Source organism: Elgaria multicarinata, chromosome 4 (genome assembly GCF_023053635.1).
Source record: "Elgaria multicarinata webbii isolate HBS135686 ecotype San Diego chromosome 4, rElgMul1.1.pri, whole genome shotgun sequence".
Classification (NCBI taxonomy): Eukaryota; Metazoa; Chordata; class Lepidosauria; order Squamata; family Anguidae; genus Elgaria; species Elgaria multicarinata.
Window position 1 is genome coordinate 10,407,649 of NC_086174.1, and position 23,732 is coordinate 10,431,380.

A 23,732-nucleotide genomic window follows, 5' to 3' on the forward strand; every position below is an offset into this window, starting at 1 on the left:
CAGCTAAATCAACAGAAGCAAGATCTGTTTTAGACGTTCTCGTGCAGCGCAAGACACACCTCAAACCACCCAAAAGGCAGAGGCTTGATCCTAACTCAAAATTCAGTAGCATGTGAATATGGAATCCACCAGTTTGTTAGCACCACTCCTTCTACCCTTCAATAACATGAGGGTTTTAACAGGTTCATAAATGCACCACTGCTTAAGGGAAAATGCACTTGGTTTAACAGCATAAATGATGTATTTACAGCTTAAATGTAGAAGAAAAATCCGCATTCACTTATTAAAACAGAATAATTTACATGGCATACAGTAATAAATAAGTCACTTAAAAGCTTTAGGAAGTGTCGTGCCCAGCTTCTGGAGTCCAGTACGGTCACAAGAGGCAGAAGAGTGCTTTGGCTTCTGTTTGGGAGATCTGTGTGTGTTTGGTTTTACGTCGGACGGCCTTGGCCAAAGCGGGTTTTAGTCCTAGATTTACAGAAATAAGTTAGAAGATGTTACATTAGAAGGCAACAAAACCACCATGTTATTAATGATCATTAATGGCTAATTATTGAACAGTCTACTTGATACTTCAAAGGTTGCATAAAACATTTATTTTGGGAGGAGACTCATAGATATTTACATGTTAACATCACTGAAACTACATGATTAAGTAGCACCTTTTATAAAGGCATCTATATCACACCACTGACATATTAAGTGACACAAGGGACAGCCGTGTTAGTCTGTTGCAGCAAAAACAAAAGGGTCTTATAGCATCTTAAAGACTGACACATGTATTATGGCATGCATATTATAAATGAAAAAATATGGGAGTTGACAAGGGAGGAAGAAGCAGAAGGAAACTTCTCATCATTTAGTTTAGAACATTATAGAATATGGCAAGATCAACACCCCAAAACACACACCCTAACTGGAAATTTAAGGTAAATCAAAGCAAGCAAGACATAATGAATGCAAACAATCCACAGGTACTAGGTTTTCTGCACGTGGAGCCTTAAATTGGGTACAGGCCTCAGGGAAAGAAAGCGGGCTGCACAAGATATACACAGGATGCTCTGGGGCATATTGTGCCCTAAATTGTTGGGGAAACTGTTTATTCCTCAACAAAATCCTTCTGGGAAATGACATTTCGATAAGATTATCAAGGTGCACTGTTTCTCTTCTCTCCCCCATTCCCCTGCTATTTCACTTAAGAGTTTACCTTATATTTCTTTCTGGGATGTTCTGGCGAGGGTTGACTTGTGCTGTTGCCCTGATCTGAGCTTCAAGTCTTGCATAAATTCCACCTGCAGACTGCAAGCCACAAAAGTCAAATACGGTGGCAGTTTTCAAACTAGCACTGTATTCTTGCTGTGTGTAACAGAAGAGGTACAGCCTTGCTAAGCAAGTATGAGGGGACATGAAGCAGTCTGGCTTGGTCTGTGGCTCTGTGCAAGGCAGATCTGCCATCTCTAAATAACAACATACGTTGCACGCATGCATGTGCTCTCACACACATACACACTCAACCCCCACTCAATCTAATTGGCCACTTTCACTGCTGCACAATCTAGCAAGTGATCGCAAGGAGATCTGGTGCCGGCATTCATCTTGCACAGACACTAGAAAGAGGATCCTTTGGAGCCAAAGGAAGGAGCAGATAAAAGGCCATCAAGCAGTGAAGGCCTTGTGCGGCATCCCGTGCTTACAGTAAATATTCCCTTTTTGATTATGCAGAACAGGTAAGTGGGATTTACTCCATCTTAGAAGATTTTCCAGAACACCAACCATGTTTCTACACAAGAGGCAAGCAGAAGATTTCCTGTGTTCTGGGTGAGCAAGAAGCACCACTGCAGAGTCTCCTTTCAAACTGAGCAAAGCTTTCTCCGCTGTGGCACCCTGGCTGTGGAATGAGCTCCCCAGAGAGGTCCGCCTGGCGCCTACACTGTACTCCTTTCGTCGCCAGCTGAAGACCTTTTTATTCTCTCAGTATTTTAACACTTAATTTTAACTTAAATTTAAATTTTACTGTTTTAACTCTGTATTTTAATCTTATATCAATTTTGCTGCGTGGTTTTATCCTGGTTGTGCTTTTTATACTGTATTTTGTAAAACAACCTGTTGGTTGTTTTATCATGGTTTTAATTTTTGTGAACCGCCCAGAGAGCTTCGGCTATTGGGCGGTATAAAAAATGTAATAAATAAATAAAAATAAATTTGACGGTTTAAACATTCCTATTTTACAGCTGCAGAACAAAGGTTGAAAGACAATATATTCTTAGACCCTCGTGTGTTTGGCTCCAAGAGTTATTTTCCTGGAAACTGCGAGGCTGCAGAGTCGGTGGTTGGGAAGGACGGCACAACTGTTTAAAAGTGTGCACAACCAACAGGTCAATAAGCTTCTGGCCAAGAAGTGCCAAGGCTCATTTTGGTGTCTCCTGGTTTTGTGTGTGTGTATTTGCCTATAGAAACAGGGTTGACTTTTGCTTTGCTCTTATCTAAACAGTTAACTTGGTATGGATCATGTGGACAAGGTGAGCTGGCTAGATAGACTAGTGGCTGCGAAGGAGCCAGAAGAAAAGTCAGGTGGCGAAACTTGGCACAGGAAAAACAGCCTTTGCTCCTCTCCCCTAAGCAAACGGCAACAGAAGCTAAAAGTTTAGTCTCACCCAGAGCCGTAGGGCGCTTTCAATGCTAGCATTCAGCCCCAAAACATGTGAATAAAAGAGGAGTGTTTTCAACTTGCCCTTCAGTGTCCTTGTGGAGTTGTGGGAAAGGGCTTTTATATCCAAGGACAAGGGCCCGGTATCCCTCAAGTTCACATTAATGAAGGATTTGCTTTCTGACATGCCCAATGGAGGACTAGGCAGGCCTTTTCCAAACTCCAGAATCACACAGGGATTCACTGTCATCCCACTCAAAGTCAAGTTGGAAGACCGCTTCACTCCTACACCCAAAAAGGTTTAGACTAGGGTGAAAGAGTGAGGATTACCCTTCTTCAAAAGAGTCCACTTTACTGCATATCTATATGAGATGCTGTTCTGAGCAGATGCTGCGACTAGGAGGAGGCAAGCCCAGAGAAGTGACTCAAGAGGAGGGGCAACGGATAACCTCCTTTGTGGGAGGGCAAATCCTGCTCTTTGTGACTGAATGACCCAATTGCATCTAGCACAGTGATGTAACATAATCATCACCCCAGTGGAAACTGGAAGAGGGCAAGGCCAGAGCAGTGAATCATGCAGAGAGGCAGCAGCCAGCTCACAGCAGCCTTTACTTAATTTTCTCTATCTCATGTGATACATTGGCCCCATTCAGACAACACACTAAACCATGCTGCTTAACCACAAACTGGCTAACGGAATGTATAACCTTAATGTATTCCATTAACCATTTTGTGGTTAAGCAGCATGGTTCAGCGTGTTTATTTTATTTTATTTATTACATTTTTATACCGCGCAATAACTGAAGCTCTCTGGGTGTTGTCTGGGTGCCCATTACCAATTCTCCCTTAGGGCATGTTAGAGGAATTTAGCACACGGCTTAAAGATTACGGGATTAGAATAGGGCAACAGACCATAATTTCATGGAAACAGCAAAAAGGGTCAAATGCTTGGCCAAAACTAATCACCAACATTACGTTAGCAATAGCACAACAGCATGACTCACTTCTTTGTTTTCTTTGGATTTTGTCCGGTCAAGTTCCCCCAGCCTCATTTTTATGAGGTGTCCTGTTATCTCGACCATCCTTCGCTGATCTGTAAAAAGCACGGAAGAGCAACAGATGAACAGAAAAGGCCATTCTTGTGCCCCGTTAAAACCACTATCAGGGGTAGAGCTATTACAGTTTCAGCCCATCATTTCTGCAAAGCTAATGGACACATCTGACCTACACCCTTCTTACATGAACTGGGACGCTTGCTTGCAAAGGAGTTCCGTATGTGTACATCAGAGAGCACACGGGACAGTTCGATTTACCTGGGCAAGTTTATAGCCCCAAGGAATTATGGCAGGAGTAACATCAAAGAAGTTTATTTAATTCCATCGTTAGGGGGTGGGATGGGGAGGGAGTACTATGGATTTTGTTTCTGTCTCATGGAACCCTGGCCATTTGCACATTTATACAGTTGCAGAATACAGTTTTAATTAGTTCCTGTACCTAAGCTGAACAAGCAAGACAAGTATTTTGAAAAGGACACCTTACCTTCTTCTCTTTGAGCATCTTGGTTAAATCTAAGTGATCTGGAAGCATCCCACTTACTCTGCTGCAAGCTCACACTAATTAAAAAGCAGAAAAGCCATGAGAAATAAAACACCAACAAGTGATCAGTGCTATTTTGCTTTAGAATATGACTGGTACTGTTCATATGGCCACCATATCTGGCTGTGCTCACTTGAAGCCACTTCACAATGACTCCAAGAACCTCTGAATATTGGGCCAAAGGCTTGGTTCTATCATCATGCCAAAACCATGGTTTGCCACTTCCCTCACATGCTCAATTTAGTTTGCCAATGCATCCAAAGCAGCAAACTATGGCTTGTGCTTTCCCTCCAAGCCAGAAATGCAAGCTGTTTGAACTGGCTTGCAATACAGTTCAGATGCTAATGGAAAACTAATCCACCGTATTAGGGAAGGAAAGTGTCTAAGCACATATCTTGTTCTGATAATGCCAAACCATAGTTTTGGTACTATGTGTAAACCAGCCCAACGGATGGAGAGATTTTTCCTAGAAGAAACTTCTCCATGAGTCCCTGCCAAAGGAAGTGAGGTGGGTGGCTACGAGGAGGAGGGCCTTTTCTGCTGTGGCAGGAGCTCCCCAGAGAGGTTCGCCCGGCACGTACGTTATACTCTTTCCAACACCAAGTGAAGACTTTTTTTTATTTTTGCAGTATTTTAACATTTTACTGCCCTAGTCTTTTAACTTGATGATTAAACCTGTATTCTATATCTCTGCATTGCTGCTAGGTTTTAATCTGGTTGTGGTTTTGTATTAAGATTTAAATTGTATAGCTAAGTTGTATTTTATGGTTTCAATTTTTGTTAACCGCCCAGAAAGCTTCGGTAATTGGACAATACAGATATGCAGTAAATAAATCAACAAATAAAATAACATTTTTTTTATCAGTGCTGTCCTGACTGCAGTGGTTTCCCATAGTCTTCAGGAGAGTGGAAGGTGTGTTGATTGGAATTAATAAAACTTAAACTGGATCTAGTGTTCAGAGTACATTGCTTCACGTTCAAAGAAGCCATCATACCAATAGCTATTGAGAGACCTCTATTCCTATGGTTTGATCTAATTTTTTTTAAAAAAATTACAGCCATCCAAAGTGTTCTAAATTTAGATTGGGCGTGTTCAGACTACACACTAAGCCATGGGCTAGGCTGCTGACCCTTTTGCAGCAAATGGTTAATGAGCGTGTTTAAACCATGGGTATGTAGCCACCATGGTTAGGAATGGTTCACACAGCACACTAAGTCATGGTTCACACGACACGCTAAGCCATAACGTTTAGTTCAAAATGCTTAACCACAAAATGCTTATCGTGTCGCCTGAACAGGGTCATTAGCTCCCATCGTAATGGAGTTTCCTCAGAAATTTAGCAGAATACTTACATAAAAGGAGATGCGTCTCGAGAATTAGACTGTCAAAAGAAAGGCAGAGAGATGAAGAATAGGGTGCAAGGGATATTCTGAGAATTCTTAGATCAATTTTATTTTGTAATTGCAAGCCACCAAACCAATCAGGAGACACTTCCTCCCCTGCAAAAAATTACAATGAGTTGTGTAGCAGCTACAAAACCAGATCAGAGGGTCAGATCTGGAGGAAGTTAGTCATGACCAATCATGAGTTCTGTAAACCGCCCAGAGAGCCTTGGCTATGGGAGCGGTATATAAGTGTAATAAATAAATAAATAAAATAAATGAGTAACCTCGTCAGGATCTACAACCTAGAAGCTCCCATCTTGTGCTGCAACATTCTGCAGTCTGATTTTCAGGATCAGATTTACCTTCTCCAATGTCTTTTCTTTCTTTTGGACACTGGGTGAAGACACTTGTTTCTTTGGATGTTTCATAAATTTCTTTGGCCTCTCTTTTCTTCCTGCTAATTAGAAAGACTTTAGTAATATGCACAAATCATCTGTGTATAATCTTGGGCAACTGCCTTTCCCAACTCTCCCCACCACCCAAACACATGACTCAGACAACAGTCAATGGAAGCATAAGTTTAAGTAGAGAATGTGCAATGTCTCTCTCTTCTTAGTATAACTGCAGAGCAAGTGAGAATCATACTGGACATACGTGACACATTTGACCCTGGCCTTTCTGGATGGTCAAAATGAGGGCAAGTCTTCACATGCAGTGGGGTTCTCTAGCAACTAGAATGGCAAGCATGATGTTTGATTTATCACTTTTATATATTCAGGCAGTATACATGGGTTCCCCCCCCCCCAAATTGTATCTTCACAACAACCCTGTGACCCATGCTTTTGTCATTTATTTATTTATTTATATCCCAACTTTCTACAGAAGCGGTACTCAAGGTGGCTCGCAATAATAACGCAACACGTTATAGAAAGATGCAGCATTTAATTAAAAGCACACTGGAACAAAACAAATCTGCACTGTCTGTTGAAATGGCAGGTAGCGACGGGGCCGGATTATTGCACAATCTGGGAGATGCTACTTCCTTTCTTCTATGGCCCCTAAACCACACAGCAGACAGCAAGGGGAGACAATTTTTTGGAAAGGTTTGTAAAGAAGGAGTGGTGATTCTGGAGGCATCTGGTTAGGGCAGGAAATAATGGAGAGTGAGAGCTTCAAGACTGTGCCAAAATTTGAACCCAGTTTCACTGGTTGTAATTCAACACTCCATCTCCTACAACACCTGGCGTTATGGGGGCAGAAACAAAGGATCGAGTAGTGATTGTGAACACCTCAGGGAAAGAAGGTGCTCTCAATCACATTCTCTCAGCATCAGAGACCAGACACTGATAATTGTTACACCAAGAAAGGTTACCAGTTTTCCACAAGTGCTTAGGGCAGGTATGCTTATTTATTTATTTAAATTATTAGCTGCCCTTATATTTTATTTGTTTATTGCATTTATATCCTGCCTTTTTTCCTCCTTAAAGAGCCCAAGGCAGCCTATATAATCCTCCTCTTCTCCATTTTTATCTTCACAACAACCCTGTGAAGTTGGTTAGGCTGAGAGTCTGTGACTGGCCCAAAGTCACCCAATGATCTTCCATGGCCGAGTGGGGACTAGAGCCCAGATCTCCTGACTCCCAGTCCAACACTCTAACCACTATACCACGCTGACTCTTCAGCCTAAGTTGTCAGAACAGCTTATGAATAAGATAAATACATTAACAACTGAAAATGGCTGAACTGCTCAGTAAGACTGTTATACATACTAATCTTCCCTAATTCTCTCAGCCACATCCCCCTTCACTAGCCATTCTTTTCCATGCCCACTGTAGACTTTGCCTGGGACTAATAACAACAACAACAACAACAACAACAACAACAACAACGTGCTACACCACCCATTTTTGCATTACTCTACTCTTCCCTTTAGTTTTCCTTCAAAATCTCTACAGTTGCAGTAATCCCTGATGATCCACGGAAACCCCCAGGACCCTATAGGGTTAAATAAATCCTATAAAATCCAAAAGCTATAATAAAGACTTTCTGAAACGACTCCAATGTTACACACTAAGAGCATTGACTGGAGGCTGATATACATGACACAAAGCATGGTCTCCACACACCCAGCGTCTGAGAGTTAAGTAAGTGCTGCATACTGAAGAACTGGTGCACCGAACAGAAAACTTTTAAACAAGACACAGGTTCAGTTCAGATAACACGTTAGTCAACTCAGTGTGAAAACTCCACTCAGTGGTTGAGTTTTTAGGGGTTACTCCCCACACAACATGTTCCAACTCCACTATTGTGTGACTGTGGGCTACTGTGGAGTTGAGTAAAACCCATTGCACCATTTGATTGACAGTTCCTCTGCCCTCTCTCCTCCCTTGGTCCTCCTGATGATATCCCATCAGCCATTGCTGCAAAAAAAAAACAATTCCAGGGGTTCTCCAAGAGTGGCACGCATTCCTTTCACCACTCTTGCTAGGGAACTCTGTAGCCAGTGGGAAAAGTCAACTCAACACAACGGAAAACTCCACAGAGCCCACCACACAACACGCAACACAACGGTTGTGCAGGAACTCTTCTCTACACAGCGTGGATATTCTGCATGGAGTGTTTTCCCAAAAAAACTCCACCGCTGCATGGAGTTTTCCCGACGCCAAACAACACATTTCTCAATGGTGGTGTAAAAGCTCCACCGTGGAGTTCTAAAACTACCATTGAGAAACGTGTGGTCTGAACTGAGCCACAGGCTGTGTGAAACCGGAGTGGTTTAAGTGCTTCTCTGACAGCTTCCTTTTCCAAGCTTTCTTCTCTCTTACACACCAATTCCGAATAGCCAGCAGCAAGCAACTCCAACGTCACCGACAGGGAAGGGCATACCTGGTTTCTTGTACACTTCTTCTTCATCGCCTACTTCATCTTCTGTGACCTCAGATCCAGTGGTGTATTCATCATCTTCCGAAAGCAGCAACTGTTGTTTCTATCATCGTCAAGGAAAAAAGTAAAATAAAGACTTCTCTTCAGGAAACCACAGGTTTTTCCTGCCCCTCCACCCACAAATACGTTAAGGCTTGACAGATAAGCAAAACTGACAACTTCTCTTTGTAGTTGGCACCTCCAATAATTTTTGTTGAACCCAAAGCTAGCATCACAATAATCCAGCCTTCCCCAACCTGGCGCCCTCCAGATGTTTTGGAATACAATTCCCAGTGTTCATAACCATTGGCCATCGTGTTTGGGGCTGATGGGAGCTGAAGTCCAAATAATTTGAATGTTTATTAGGGAATGGTGCACATAAAAATGCATATATTAGAGAAAATAATATTAAAAATGCATTAGATTAGGAAACATCTTGCACAAAATCTGCACATTAGGCAGAATTGGGTACAAAATGCATATACTAGGAGAAATGTATATAAAGAGCCTTATGAATTTTCATACATAGTTTTTTTTTCCAAAATGCAGGATAACCCAAACTGAAAGACTTGGAAAACGGAGAGAAACCAAAATTGTAATAGCATAGTTTGAATTTTGTATTTGTATTAACTTTTGCTACCAGAGAGGAGCGGGGGGTGGGGGCCTCTGGCTAAAAAGCAGCAGAAATGGCACAGATCCCATAGCAAAGTCTAAACTGATTTAGAGCTCCTTCAAATGGGGTGTGCGTGTGTGTCGCGTTCCCTTACCGTTGGCTCTGAAGCTACATCTCTTCCGGTTCTGCAACGAGCTGCAGATACACGGAGCAAGAGAGCAGGAAGGGAAGAGCCCACGTGACCCATTCAGTTTAGCGGGACAGCGCCCTCTAGTGGTGTTTTATAGTGAAACCTCTCCTGCACGTGGCAGGAAATCGCAGCAAATAACGTTTGGTTGAGAGTCGTGTTTAATTAAGATTATTTTATAACGAAAAAAATGGTGGAAGGAGTGGGAGGCGCACTGGAGGAACATAGCATTGTCAAAATGACTCATGAAAATTTGTGAGTGGCCAGTCACCAGCATGCTTTAAAATGCCCTTCTGAAGAAGCTCTTAGTTAACTACTTGCACCATAGAGAATGCATCTGAAAACAGAAAAAAACTTGGGTAGGCAGGCATTCCCATTTGCTACATGGAACACAGGAAGAGGCCTCCTTTTAAAATGGATAACCGTGTTCACTGGCTGACATTACACTGACTGGGAGTTGTCTTCCCTCCTGGGTAACCTAGAAATATAATCTAGGCGTCTAACCAAGGTTGTGGATGTCAACAGCGCCACTGGAAATGGACATAACTCAGGGAGTGATCAGCTCCACGGTCAAGACATTGGCAGAAGAGGCAACGTATCACAGCTTTTCTTTAACAATTGGACTATATCCAGTCCAACCTCACAGGCTCGCCATCAGCAACTGCCTGCTCAATTAATCATCGGGGATATGTCATTATTATTATTCTCATTATCAGCAGCAGCAAGTATTTATTTATTTTTAAATTTTTATTTAATACTTCAAACATACATCAATACAATAAAACAATACTACATAATACATAAAATATTGGATAACATTTGATAACATATATTCTAGCTTATTATATTAACATAATCATACTTAACATAAAAGTGCTCTCCCCAACCACGGGATCTTATTCCTGTTTCCAAAATCTCATTGCTTCCTCTGGAGGTGATTTCCCACTCCCCTTTGATAATACAAATTCTAGGAACTGTTTCCATATTCCCTCAAAATCATTCGTTTTTATCATTCCTCGTCTAACTTTTATATTACATGTTAATTTGTCATTAATAGCAATATCCCATGTTTCTTTATACCAATCTTCTATATGATAATCCCCTTGAACCTTCCAGTTCCTAGATATCATTAACCTTGCTGCTGTTAACAAATTCGTTATCAATTCTTTTGTCTCTTTATTACAATTTAATTCTCCATATAATGATAACAATGCCACTGCCACTATAGGTGTCTCTTCAATCTCCATTCCTAAAATTTCTTTTATCTCATTAAACACCATTTTCCATAATTTTTGTACAAATTCGCATTCCCACCACATACGTAAATACGTTCCCTTTTTTTGACAACCTCTCCAGCAATTTGCTAAATTCAACTTATTTATTTTATTTAATCTCACCGGGGTTAGGTACCACCTCCATACAATCTTATAATAATTTTCTTTTATCCTCACAGACATATTTCTCAACACTCTTTGTTTCCACATTCCTTCCCAGCTCTGCTGCCCTATTTGTTCCTTCAAGTCAGTTTCCCAAACCACCTTGCCAACACTTTCCGTCTCCCCCTTTTCCACTAATATTCTATATATTTCACTCGTTAACCCTTTTATTAATTTATTTTCCCTTTTCTCAATTTCTTTTTTTAAGATCATCTCCTCAAATTTCGTAATCGCTCTATGCTCTCCATTATCCTTTAGCCATTTCTTCGTCCATTGTTCTAATTGAAAATAATTTAACCACGTTAAATTTCCCTCTTTTAATCTCTCCTTTAATTCTTCTCGTGTTCTCATCTTTTCTAGCCAATCTTTTAACTTCATTACCTTTCCCTCTATTAAACTTTTCCCCAACTTATCTTTTAAGTTTCCCGGAAAGTTCTGCATCATTATCACTAGTGATATTGGGGAAATACTCGGAAGTAAATCCTTTTTGTATACTCGCCATATAGCAGCAAGTATTTATGCACCACCTTTCTGAGCAAAGTCCCCATTGGTTTACAATTTTAAGAAAAAAAACCTGAAATATAAAACACCAGTAATAATAATAATAATAGTACATTAAAGGTAATACCCACCTCTCTAAATTTAGTCTTGAAATGCACTGGTAACGAGCATATCTAGTACAGAATCAGTGTTTTATGCTCCAGTTACCCGGCCCAACAAGAAACTGGACTGATGTAAAAGTAACAGCTTAGCCTGCTTTCCTTTCAGGTAAGGGCCAGGGAGACGGTTTACACTACCTTTAAGTCTTGTTAGGGTTGCACCAGTCTCCAGTGGACCCCAAAAACCCACAGGTTGCCTCACAAGGATGGTAGATGGGACTCTGGCCCATCCTACCATATCGTCCCAATGGCACACGAGTTTATTAATGACTCTTCGCGTTCTCCTACAGAGCTCAGAGTAGCGTACAGTGCGGTTCTGGGAATCTCTCATGTATGAGGACAGACATAGATTTGCTTCAGCAGGAGAGTCACATGGTGCCTTCATAGTATTAGTTAGACCCTTGCATGACACTTTTGCATTGCACTACGTGACCAGAAGCACCTACAATGGTTTGAGACAGCACCCGCGAGACCCAAACACACCTGACTGTATGAGCTAATGTGCCAGAAGTGGCCGAAGAACTGAATAATGTAACACGAGTGAATAAAATACAGAATGTTTAAAATACAAAAAGTACCAAAACACGGAACAGAGATAACTGGGGTAAACATACCAGCTGGAGGGTCCAGTTTTTCAGAGAAAGGAACTGGAGAAGAAAAAGAAAATCAAAATGGGCAGAGATGAGTATCAGGGAACGTGGAGGGTGCTGGCAGCATTTCTTATGGCACCAATTTGTGCATAGAAAGGCACTCTCCTGCCCCAAGAGCAACAAAAGGGGGCTTGAATAGTTGTGTAAGTACAAATGAGATTTCTAGGGAGTGATAGTATATGCAATTATTGCTTAGGAGCCAAACCGATCAACTGCCACTAATTGTTTTTTAAAGGTTCATCCTGAGATGTCTGGTCATTTGATACATGAATTAAGCAGTTGTGTGTAGTAATAGAATGTAGAACACACAAGGAAGTGATGCACCCCAAACTTTACCCCACTGTCTTTGACATTACCAACCCATTGGTTATCAAGATCCAGTTTGCAGCTGGGACAATACCCATGGAGTCTGTTGACATGTAACACCAAACCATGGTTTGACATTACACGAACGAGCCCTGTGCTCCCATGAACAAGCCCTGTGCTCTCCTCTCTCCCCACTTCTCTTAAGACAGTTCCACTTTATCTTTCTGCCCATCCATCCATCTAAAATTATTTCTAGGCTGCGTTTAAAGGTGGAACCCTCTCAAGGCAGTGTATTTCCACTTGTAATGGGAAATTAGGGTTTCCATACATCTGAATCAGCAAACCATGGTTTCTTTGACAGCAAGTGGAGTGTGAGGAGAAGGGAGGGAAGGGGCCCAGGGCACAGTCAGGCAACACAAAGTCACGATTTAGTATTACATGTGTTACATTTTTCCAGCTTGGAAGTATTTCAGAATGGGCCTGTTCACACAACATGTTACGCCGTGGTTAGTGAGTGTGTTTAAACCATGGTTAGGAATGGTTCACACGACACACTAAGCCATGGTTCACATGACACGCTAAGCTATAACATTTAGCTCAAAATGCTTAAACACCATGGCTTAACGTGTCGTCTGAACAGGGTGAATATGTTCACATTTCTGTAAAGGAGCATGGATGGTTAGAGTTGGAAAACACACACACTCGAGAGAGATAGAGAGATCTACAAAGGGCAGACTGAATCCTACCTGCATATCTTCCACTGAGACATAACATTCCCCATATATATTTATTCTCCTATGGACACAATTCCAATGCTCTTCTTGTAAAGGAAACATTATGTTTTAATATTCCAATCTAAAACTTTGAGACATAATCAACTATGTGAAAAACAAGAACAGAAGAGAGGAGGGGAAAATAATTACTCACAGCATTAATCTCTCCTGTTTTGGAGCCCCATGGTGAATTTGGCTCCAATAGCACATCACATTCTATCCCCTTTTCGTCACTCAGTCCAATTCCAGAATCGCTTGAAAGGAAATATGTTTAGGTAAGTTATAGGTGTCCATATTATGGATTCCAGAGAAGCCCACTCCACAGGTGGCGTCGCCATCTGGGAATTATTTTACCCAGAGAAACACTAACATATAGGTTTTCTTACCTGTTTTGGTCTTTTGAAAAAGGCACAACAATGACATTTCTGTGCTGAGTCAGATCATTCAGTATTTTAGCAGTATGAAAGGGCACAGCATCTCCACCTTCACCTCCAGCAGGCAAGCCGATCACATGGTCTCTTACTTTGCACCCCTTCCATTAAAAAAAAAAAAAGGCAAAGTGATGCCTGGTTAGATAGGCTACTTGCTGAATGAAGACATAAACACAAACAACGCTTTGAAATCCCAACTCAAACCATGGTTTCAAATTCTAACATGACCAATCCTACTTTAGGTATTTGGATTCAACGCCTAATCATGATTAAGGCAAGAGTGCAGCTACTTTACATACTGCATGTTCACCATACAATTTTACTGGACCTACTCCAGATCACTCAATTATACAGTGGGAACCAAAGCACCACGATGTGGGAGAAATGCCCCCGCACTTTTGCTGGGTATAAACGTGGTTTGGCATTAACCAGAAGGTGCAATGAGATTCCCAGTTCTCTCTCAAATACGTACTTTGGGAAGAGGAGCAGGATCAAACCTAAGAGCCTTTTGGTTACAGCAAGGATACACTCCAGTGCCGGTAGAGCCAAGAGCACTTGCCACGCCAGGGTACAGAACCGGTTGAGGGTGATATTGGCAATGTGAGAATTCAGTGCATAGGAAAGTCTGCACGGGAGACACAACACCAGCAAATGTTAACATCACCACCACTTTCAAGGTCAATCTTTTTGTTTTTTTAAAAAAAAGGAGAAAAGATTTATTGCCAGAACATAGCGATGTCTTACAGCCAGTGATTGCACCATGATGTACAAGTTAACTGTTGTAGCTCTTACATATTGAAGAGAATGTCATTTTTATGACAATGGAGTCTTGGGCGATCCATTCTAAAGCATTCTTAGAATGGTTCACCAAATTAACTCAGCACAGATCATACATTAATCCTATAAAATGTGAAAACTGCTCCCTTCTAAGCTTTAGGACAGTCAAGAGTGTTCAGAGGGCCCCCAAAATACTCACTTGATTACACCTTGAACAGGTCAGCCAGTTGATAGTTCCCCAAAGGCGCCAGTATACATCCCGCCAAGATTTTAATTCTTCAAAAAGACTTAGCAAGTACTCGTGGATATCCCAAGATTTATCTCTGTACACAGACAGGAACAAGTGGGCAGACAGATCAGAGAGAAAGATATTAGTTCTCAATTCCCACTGGTAACTTTTGTACAGGAAATTATAGATCTCTCACCTTTTCCCTCACTTGATAAAGTTACAGTGTATAGAAGGACTTAAACAACGGATGCAAAATTTAGGGCGTAATCCTATAGGAAAGCCTGTCTCAGATGCTGACAAACATCCTATGTGGGAGGAGAGGGAGGCGATCTTGGCCTCTGCATCCCTCCCATGCTGCATTTTCGCCAGATAGGCTTTTTTGCCCGTCTCGTTGGGGTTCTGTGAAGCGGGAAGAATGGAGGCTGGGAAAGCAGTTTTCTTCGTAAGTGAGCCTCTCCTCTCTGCGCATGGAACCACCCCCTTTCCCTCATCTCCCAGGTCACTTTTGTGAGCTCAAAGAGGCAGCCAGCAGGTTCTCTCCATGCTGGCTGCAAGGTTACTCAGAAGTAAGTCTCTCTCTGTTCAATGAGGTTTACTCAAAGGTAAGCATGCATCTGATTTTAGTATGACGTGGATGTAAATGCATTTGAAATTAATGGGATTTACTCTTGAGTAAGCGAACCAGCAGATCTCTATTTTATGAACTGGAGATGCACAGCTTCGCATTATCAAAGTAAAGGAAAATAGATCCTTCACAAATGCAAACAGGTGGACTTTCGCATTGGTGGACTATCAGGGAAGGGGTTTAAGAGGGAGAAATAAAAAAAAAATCCTAAAAAATCAAGGGATGAACTGATCTGATTCAAACTTGGTTGGCTAAAGCCTTCCTTAAGAGCTATCACTGTGCCAAGTTAGATCTCTTTATTTATTATTATTTATTTATTTAATTTATATACCGCCCCATAGCCGAAGCTCTCTGGGCTCTCTTTATCTTTAATTACGCAGGTGTAAGCATTTTGGTTACCTTGGAGCAAAGGAGGGGACCTGACTACCTTTACAAAAGCAATTAGTTAAAATTATTATTCATCTGTCCACCCTTTGAAACGAGCAAAACAAACCTTCGCTCCTCCTCACCTGTAAACCTTTCCCAAGCCAAGGCACAGCAACAGTCTCGGCCCATGCGCTCCCTCCTGCTTCCTACAAACAGCCTCCCTTCCTTGGAGTTTGTTTAATATGATCTTAGGGGATCAACCCCTATTAATATGACCATATTAATATGACCAGGGACCAGCAAAGCAGAACACGGTGCAACAACATCCTCCCACCCATATTCCCCAGCAACTGATATATATAGGTTTACTGCCTCTGATACTGGAGGTAGCACATAGCCATTAGGACTAGTAGTGACTGATCTCCTTCTCCTCCAGGAATTTATCCAACCCTCTTTTAAATAAATCCAAATTGGTGGCCATCACCACATCTTAGCGTAGTGAATTCCAGAGTTTAACTATGTGCTGTGTGAAGAAGTCCTTCTTTTCATCTGTCCTGAATCTCCCACCAATCAGCTTCATGGGATGACCCCTTTGGGTTCTAGTATTATGGGAGATGGAGAAAAATGTCTCCCTATCCACATTCTCCACACCTCTACCAGGTCTCCTCTTACCCCCTTTTCTCCAAGCTAAACAATCCCAGCTGTTGTAACCTTCCCTCATAGGGAAGATGCTACAGTCTGTTGATCATTTTAGTTGCCCTACAATATCTTCTTTTTTTTTTTAGGTGTGGTGACGAGAACTGTATACACATACTAAGTTTATAATGATTGTTGTGGTGTTGGTACTATTGACCTGCAAAATATATTTTGCTAATTAAGCTCTTCATGACACTTAGCCATAGAATTCATGTTTAACGCCATTGTTGCTAGCGGGTTGAGACTTTGAAGACCTGGAACAATAGACAGAGAGCTCAGTTTATAATTTAAAAACCTGCCAGGGCACATTATTAAAAGGATTCCACAGACGCACCCTGTAAAAGTGTTATTACAACATGATTTATGAAGCACCTTATGTGGATATAGATAATATTTCCATGCTGATCTACATTGATCTTTCCAGGAACACATGGGATTCTTCTTTCAGTGTCCTTAATAAGAAGTTTCTTACATAAACAGCACCTATTCAAGAACAAAGTTATCCTGTGAGATTGGCATTACATATTTGCAGTGAAAAAGGAAGTATGTACCAAAGTAAGACAAATAAGATGATTGCTCTGTACCTGTACAGGGTTGCTGCATTTCCTTGAGAATCAGGGTTCCGGTACTCTGGATCAAATAATCGCTCTATCTTCTTACAGAAAAGTTTGCTATCAGTGGAAAACAAAGACAAATCATAAGAACGAGCTACCTGCTAAACTGCTTATAATCAAAATTTTGATTTGCTGAAACAAACTCTCTCTACAACAACCTGTAGCAAGATTTTTTTATGAAGTATCAGACCTCACAAACATTCTGGCCTATTGTATGGTTTGCTCTTCCAGTTACTCAGTTCTTAATCCCCATTACTAGATGAACTCAGTGACATAGGTCACAATGCCTTGCTGAACTGAACCAAGACAGATGCGTGGGTAGTGGCTGGGAGCCAAGGAGCTACTTTGAGTGTGCCCAAAAGCTTGGGAAAATAGAAGTAGAGAAGAAAAATGCCCAACAGAATAGCAAAAAACCCACCCAGATCTTATCACGAACTGAGTTTGATAGTCCCCTCATTGTCAAAAGTGATTTATTAGAGGTTGCTGTTTGTGAAACTCAAGCCACTTGGCATGCAGAAACAGTCTTAACCATGTTTTAAACTTTGTCAAGTTTTCCATATTTTACATATATAACGAGGGGAAAAATTAAAATCCGCCTATCCTATGCCCAGCCAGCCAGAAAAACAGAACACCCACTGTCATTTTGCCTACTAGGAAAACACGCTATTAATTGTCGTTGAAGCCATGAAAACATTACAACAAAAGAAATAAGCAAAAATGCCAAATTATAATTCAGCATACATGGGTTCTCAGAAAATAGAGTGAATAGACATCTTAATACGTGAACAGATTATGCATCGTGGCATTACCAAGGCCTGGATCTATCTGGCTGTTTTTCTTCTGGCACAGATTTTTGTCACCCTGTCGCTGCCCAAACCTGATGGGTTTTAGGATCTTAACCATCAGTTATCAAATACTGCTAGGTAATTCAAAATCCACATTTGTACCACCAATTAGTCATATTAATTGATTGGTCTTTGCTCTGATCTGGGTAATGCTATAGAAAGGTAAAAGGATAGACAAGTGTTGTTCTATCAAGAGATGATGGATTTTTTAAAAAAGTACCTCTTAAATTTATCTCTCTTGTCCTTCACCTCTTCCAGTTCATTGTGTGTGAAAAGATCTGCTATGCGAGTTAAGAGATTAGCATTGATGCAGTTCATGTTGCATGGCGTGGCTACAATAGCGCTCATATTCTTGTGGCAATATTTAATACATTTTTCCACCTAGAAAAACAGATAAACGTGCACGCGATCCACTTATTAGTCACACAGGAATATCTTACGCTACTGTTAGAAGTAAAGTTCACAGGGGTGAGATTGACATAACCCGAGAGCTTGCTCACACAAGCTGAGTCTTGTTGCTGTGATAGCAGCCATTTTGGCCTTTGCGTGGCCCATAAGACTCTGTGCTGGCAATGGTGTCGTTCCTCACCACTATCACAGGCATCGTTCCCAAAACCCCAAAATCAGTCAATGAGGATTTGTTGAGACAATGGGACGAGCTGCAATTGAGACAATGGGAAGAATCCCCCTTCCAAGGCTCTCATGCAAGAAAAAAACTCCAGCAGGAACGCCACACAGCCAAGTCCTTCTCTCTCTCTCTCTCTCTCTCTCCCCTTCTCTCTACAGTGAAAAGACGTACAACTGGGTGGGGTTGGGGGGAGAACATGCAGAACACCCAATTCTCAACAACAACAAAAAGGGAAAACTGGGTTTTTGGAATGAGGATATGCTACTTCTGAGCAATATATGTCAAGGGTGGTAGAACCAATCCTCATGTAATTATATTTTATGTAAGCTATCTGGAGATCCCTTCCAATCAAAAGGCAGGATAGAACATTCAATAAATAAATAGGCAACTTTTAGCTAGGGCAAGGAGATTCCATTTCTATGATGACCATCACCTCTGAAATGAACATTGTAGCCAATGACACCAGAGGTAAAAGATATGGAAACCAACCTAATGGTACATCTGGCTATATGGCTCAGCTTTGTGGACTGTGTGCTCCCATCCCAGGGGAATATGGAGCTCCAATGGCTCAAAACCCACATTCCCTGATATACTCACTAAAGAATCCATCTTCAGGAACTCGGAGGAAATGAGAATTGAAATGACATTGTTTGGTTCTAAAAAGAGAAGAGAGAGAACAAGGTGAAAAGGGTTATTAGGTTAACTTTAAGTATCTCACATTATTTGTAAAAGGAAACACTACAAGAGATTCTTTGCATCGCAAAATCCACATTCCATAAAGAAGGAATGGGAGAACGTTCGGGAACTTGATTTGGTCCCTCCTATAGAGGAAAAAAATATATCTAATGATATATCTTGACTTGGGGTTGTCTGCTAAAACTAGTTTAAAAATCACCTTTTGAGAGCAAAGCTAGCCATATCATATTAATCAGCTGGAGAATGCTAACAGTGTACCTAAAGCTAAAATGAAAAATTAAACGTTTGAATTCACATGTTCCAAACACTTTCCATTAAAGTGTAGAATTTGAGTTTGAACTCCTCAATTTGGGGAGAGGGGGTTTCTCTCTTTTGAAAGGGAAATTGTGTTTTGTTAGAAAAAGAAGTATAAATACTCTAAATATAATAAATAAATAAATCTGAGATACTCAAAAAATCTGAAGCTCCACAACTATATCTCCATTTTGTTCTAAAAAAAAAAAAATCACACAGACACACTTTTCCCTCGTCACAAATGATTGAGAGACCTGGGTTAAAACAAATTTGTCACTGCTTTCAAAATCCTATTCTTTCTCTCCGTCCTATCTGAGTTTGAAATAGCCAGTCTTTCAGGATTTAAAGACAATGACAACCATGTATGACATATTCTCTCCTCTAAATGGGCCCATTTCTAGACTTTTATTCCCTAAACTTTGCCACTCTTCTCTAAATTTTCTAGTTTGAAAGCTAAAGCAGTATCTAGTATCTTCTATCTTTTTCATAATGACCAGGTGCAGGCATAAAGCTCCCCATTAGGAGATTAGGATCATGCTAGGAACTCATATGTTATGAGCTCACTCTCCCTTCTTTTCTGTCAAATCCCCCCCCACACACCCTCATTTCCCTTTTCTGAGATAACCATGGTTAGGAGCAAATCTCCTAAATACACTTAGGAACCATGGTTAGCTGTAATCCACAGTTATTTCTGAAAAGGGAAGGGAGGAATTCATCCATGAGAGGGAAGGAGGTGAAGTGGGAACCTGCCAGTTGCTCCCAATTACCTAAGCATGGTTAAGAGATCAGTCAGTGCTACTCTGGCACTATGGGCTCGTCTACACCAAGCAGGATATTCCACTATGAAAGCGGTATATAAAAGGCAAGAGACACACTACTGCTTTATAGCAATATTGAAGTGCACTGCAGGATCTACACTACTGCTGTATAGTGGCACTGAAATGCACTGACAACTGTTGGGGCCCATGACATATCTACACCAAGCAGGCTATAACATTATGAATGTGGTATGGAAGTGGTATACGGTATGTGTCAATGGGCCCCAACAGTTGTCAGTGCACTTCAATACCGCTACAAAGCAGCAATGTGGCTCCTGCCTTTTATATACCACTTTCATACCGCTTCCATAGTGGAATATCCTGCTTGGTGTAGATGAGCCCTGAGCCCTATGTCAATGACTAGTGAATGCGTGTCACTGAACTTCCCAGCCAGCTTCAGTTTCTCCAGCTATTATAGACTGGGCTTTTATCATCTAAAACAGAACAGGGCAGAGAAATTACCTTCCAAACCAATTTTACATATAGGGTATGTTTTTTTTTAGTCTGAAGTAGAAGGAAGGCTTTTCGGAAAATGAACCTGGAGCAAAAAGGAATAGATTTTCTTTTACCTAAGGTAGGTATTTCATGCACCTCATACTCCTTAGTGTTCCTTTTAACATATCTTATCAACCAGTTAAAGATGTGAACGTCACAGTGAACTGAAATGTCCACTTCTTCCCAGCGTTGGGCATCCACTGATAGATATTCAGCAAAGTACTTCATTTCAGAAACCAACAGATCGCGTGGACAAACAAAATCTTCCTTCAGATTTTTTGCTTCATCACACACATGGATCACCATATTTGGCCTTGATTTGAGAAGAAAAAAAACCAGAGGGAGGAACATTATTATAGCTTATCAACAGGAATATTAGACTGATTTCCGAAGATATTATCCCTCAGTTTTAAGGTTGGTGCAATTTTTATGCATATGAAAAAATATACGTTCAACACACACACACAGACACACATAGTTTAGAGTATATTTTCATGAGACACTTACATGAATTTTAAAGCTGTAACTAAGATTTGGGTGTGTAAATATGGTTAAGAAAATCAAAATGTGAAAAAAGCAAGCTGAATAGTGGGGCATGTATAACCTTGTAGGCTAGATGATCTGGAAAATCCTCCAAGACTCAACTTATCAATAAACTCAATTTAGGAAGAAAGTTTTCAACAGTCCACTAACTCACAGCTTTGTACTCTCTTCCCATTGCAAGATGGGAGTATTGATCAAGAGATACTGCAGAAGCACAGAAAACGTTAAGGTCAAACTAGATGTGTGCAATTATTTCCCAACTGTTTTGTTTTTAATTAAAAGCAACTGAGCGGAGCTGCAGTTCTGAGCAGAGGAGAGGGAAAGCTGGCCCCCAGATAAGCCATAACTCCTAGCTTTTTATATATAAAGTATGTCCCTTGTAGAACCTAACATGCAAGGCAAAATGAGAAGGAAATATTCTGCCCAATCATTTTGTGAGTAAACTAGCCTGCTCCCACCTTTCAATGTTTTAGCCAACGAATGAAGCCAAAGACAATGTTCGACACACCAATTGTCTGGAGAAGAAACTTCCCAATTCATTATGCCACTTTTTTTGTTCTTCCCAATGGAAAAATGATTATTGCCTCATAGAAAACCATTCAGAAATCCACAATTTTAGTGTAGCTGTGATTGAGCAGTATATTTACCCCAAAACAAAAGGTAGTACCAAAGACGGGAGTCATGAACTCAGGTCTTATTTTATACCAAAACAATGTGGCTTTCCTCAAGTTTATAAACATTAAAAAATAGTTATCCTGACAATGCCAGAGCAGATGAAGTCCATTATTATACCCATATTGCAAGGAGCAAGGCTGTGGCTGAGAATGCGTGGGTTATACCAGCCCTTCAAAGTAGCCCAGTGTTTAACCTGGGCTTCTTTGGGGGTGGGAGTTGGGACTTAGAATAGAGTATGGCAACCCTGTAGTGTAGTCCAGTGTTATTACTCAGTCTCCTCGGCATGGTAGATTTTTTTTATAGCAGTAATGCAATTAAGGGCTAGAGTGGTTGAAGGGAGCCAGAGAAAGAACTGAGGGTTTTCAGCAGCAGGTGGAAAGACATTGTCCGGTCTACCTATTGAGAAACAATGCAAGCATAGACCAGGCCCTTGTCTATACGACAGCGGAATTGCTTGTCATTTAAATTTAACCCGTATTATAGCTGATCCGAATGTAGGCAACGAGGGTCACACTGCAACAGCAACGGCGATTTATATCCTGATTTTTTTTATAGTGTTCTTGATGCTGCACACTTTCTACTTAGCAATATAAGAGGATGGTGGTTAATAATCAATTAATTTGGGTGCAAAAATGGCATGTCCAGCCAATATTAATGCAATGTTGCCGAGTCTCACGCCCATTTCCCAATTAAGGAAGCCGAAGAGGGCGGTGCAGAAGAATTCCCTGCCGAGCGTTCTGCCAATGCTCAGGAACACCTTTGCTTCCAGGACAGACAAAGCCAAATCCTGGGAGGGGGAGCAGTTTAGGAAATGCTCTCCTGTGTGTCCAAGCACTCACCCCAACCCGGCACTTTAACCCCACTTTCTTTTTTTCTTCTTCCTTGGGTGGCCATTCCTCCTGTGCAAAACCGCCGAGTTGTGACTAGGGCTGTGCTCCGCTCCAATTCCAATCCCCGAATAGGGAGCGGAGCAACCTGATCCGCATCCACTAAGGGCGGATCTGAATGGGGTCAGGGGAGCTGCGGATTGAGGCGAAGCTAATCGCTTCGCCTCAATTTGGAGCTCTGAACGCAGGTAAGTGGGGGGGGGGAGGGGGGCTTACCCGATGACAACGGAGTCTGTGCAGCGATGGCATCGGAGCCAGCTAAGGGGGGAGGGGGGGCTTACCTGGCTCTGCCGCCCGCCACCGCCGCGGTCCGTGTGGCTGAGGATGAAGGGGGGCTTATTCGCCCCCCATTTTGTTCCCCCTTCCCCACTTACCTACCTGTGCCGCCCGCTGCAGAGGCAAGTAAGTGGGGCAAAATGGGGAGCAAATCTCGATCTGACCCTTCGGATCTCACTCTGGATCCGGAGCGGTTCGAGGGAGGGTCTGAACAACCCGAAACAGTTCAGGGGCTGATACACAGCCCTAGTTGTGACAGCATTGATGGCCAGCTAGGTTCCACCGCCATACCGGGAGCTCCCGTGCTATTCTGCTTCCACCGCTCCTGCTCTGGCTGCTGCCCAGGGGTTAGGGACGCTGCGGGTCCACTGTTGCGTGCCGCCCGCTCATCCCCATGGCCTGGCTGCTGCTGAGCATGGTTGCTCAGTGGGTGGGTGGGTGGGTGTGCATGCAAGCTAGCTGCAGCCGAGAGGAGGAAGGCGCACGCACACATACACACACCCCGTTTGCCCTGGGCACCCTCAAAGCTATGCACACGTGTTAAAATGTGATTTAACTCCCGCAACGACACATAACCAAGGTGGTGCAAACTCAGACATTTACCTAAAAGTCACGGTAAATTGGAAATGAGAATGTGCACATTATCACAGGTAAAAGCC

The 23,732-nt window shown here is 41.7% G+C and overlaps 1 protein-coding gene across 2 annotated transcripts in view; it reads right to left on the minus strand.

Moving 5' to 3' along the window:
* SANBR (SANT and BTB domain regulator of CSR) overlaps positions 1–23,732 on the minus strand; it is a 32,205-nt gene continuing 8,473 nt past the window's right edge. Inside the window, exons 4-20 of one of the 2 annotated variants that reach the window (XM_063123794.1) lie at positions 20,767–21,005; positions 18,987–19,045; positions 17,982–18,142; positions 16,887–16,973; positions 16,675–16,785; positions 14,586–14,709; positions 14,082–14,234; positions 13,565–13,710; positions 13,333–13,432; positions 12,064–12,096; positions 8,519–8,618; positions 5,995–6,086; positions 5,600–5,628; positions 4,190–4,263; positions 3,655–3,743; positions 1,211–1,302; positions 1–471 (exon numbers count right to left, since the gene is read on the minus strand). In XM_063123794.1, the coding sequence (XP_062979864.1) occupies positions 435–471; positions 1,211–1,302; positions 3,655–3,743; positions 4,190–4,263; positions 5,600–5,628; positions 5,995–6,086; positions 8,519–8,618; positions 12,064–12,096; positions 13,333–13,432; positions 13,565–13,710; positions 14,082–14,234; positions 14,586–14,709; positions 16,675–16,785; positions 16,887–16,973; positions 17,982–18,142; positions 18,987–19,045; positions 20,767–21,005 (1,726 nt within the window). In that variant the 3' untranslated portion in view covers positions 1–434. Of the gene's footprint in view, positions 472–1,210; positions 1,303–3,654; positions 3,744–4,189; positions 4,264–5,599; positions 5,629–5,994; positions 6,090–8,518; positions 8,619–12,063; positions 12,097–13,332; positions 13,433–13,564; positions 13,711–14,081; positions 14,235–14,585; positions 14,710–16,674; positions 16,786–16,886; positions 16,974–17,981; positions 18,143–18,986; positions 19,046–20,766; positions 21,006–23,732 lie in introns of both variants that reach the window. The other variant, XM_063123792.1, reaches the window with a different exon arrangement.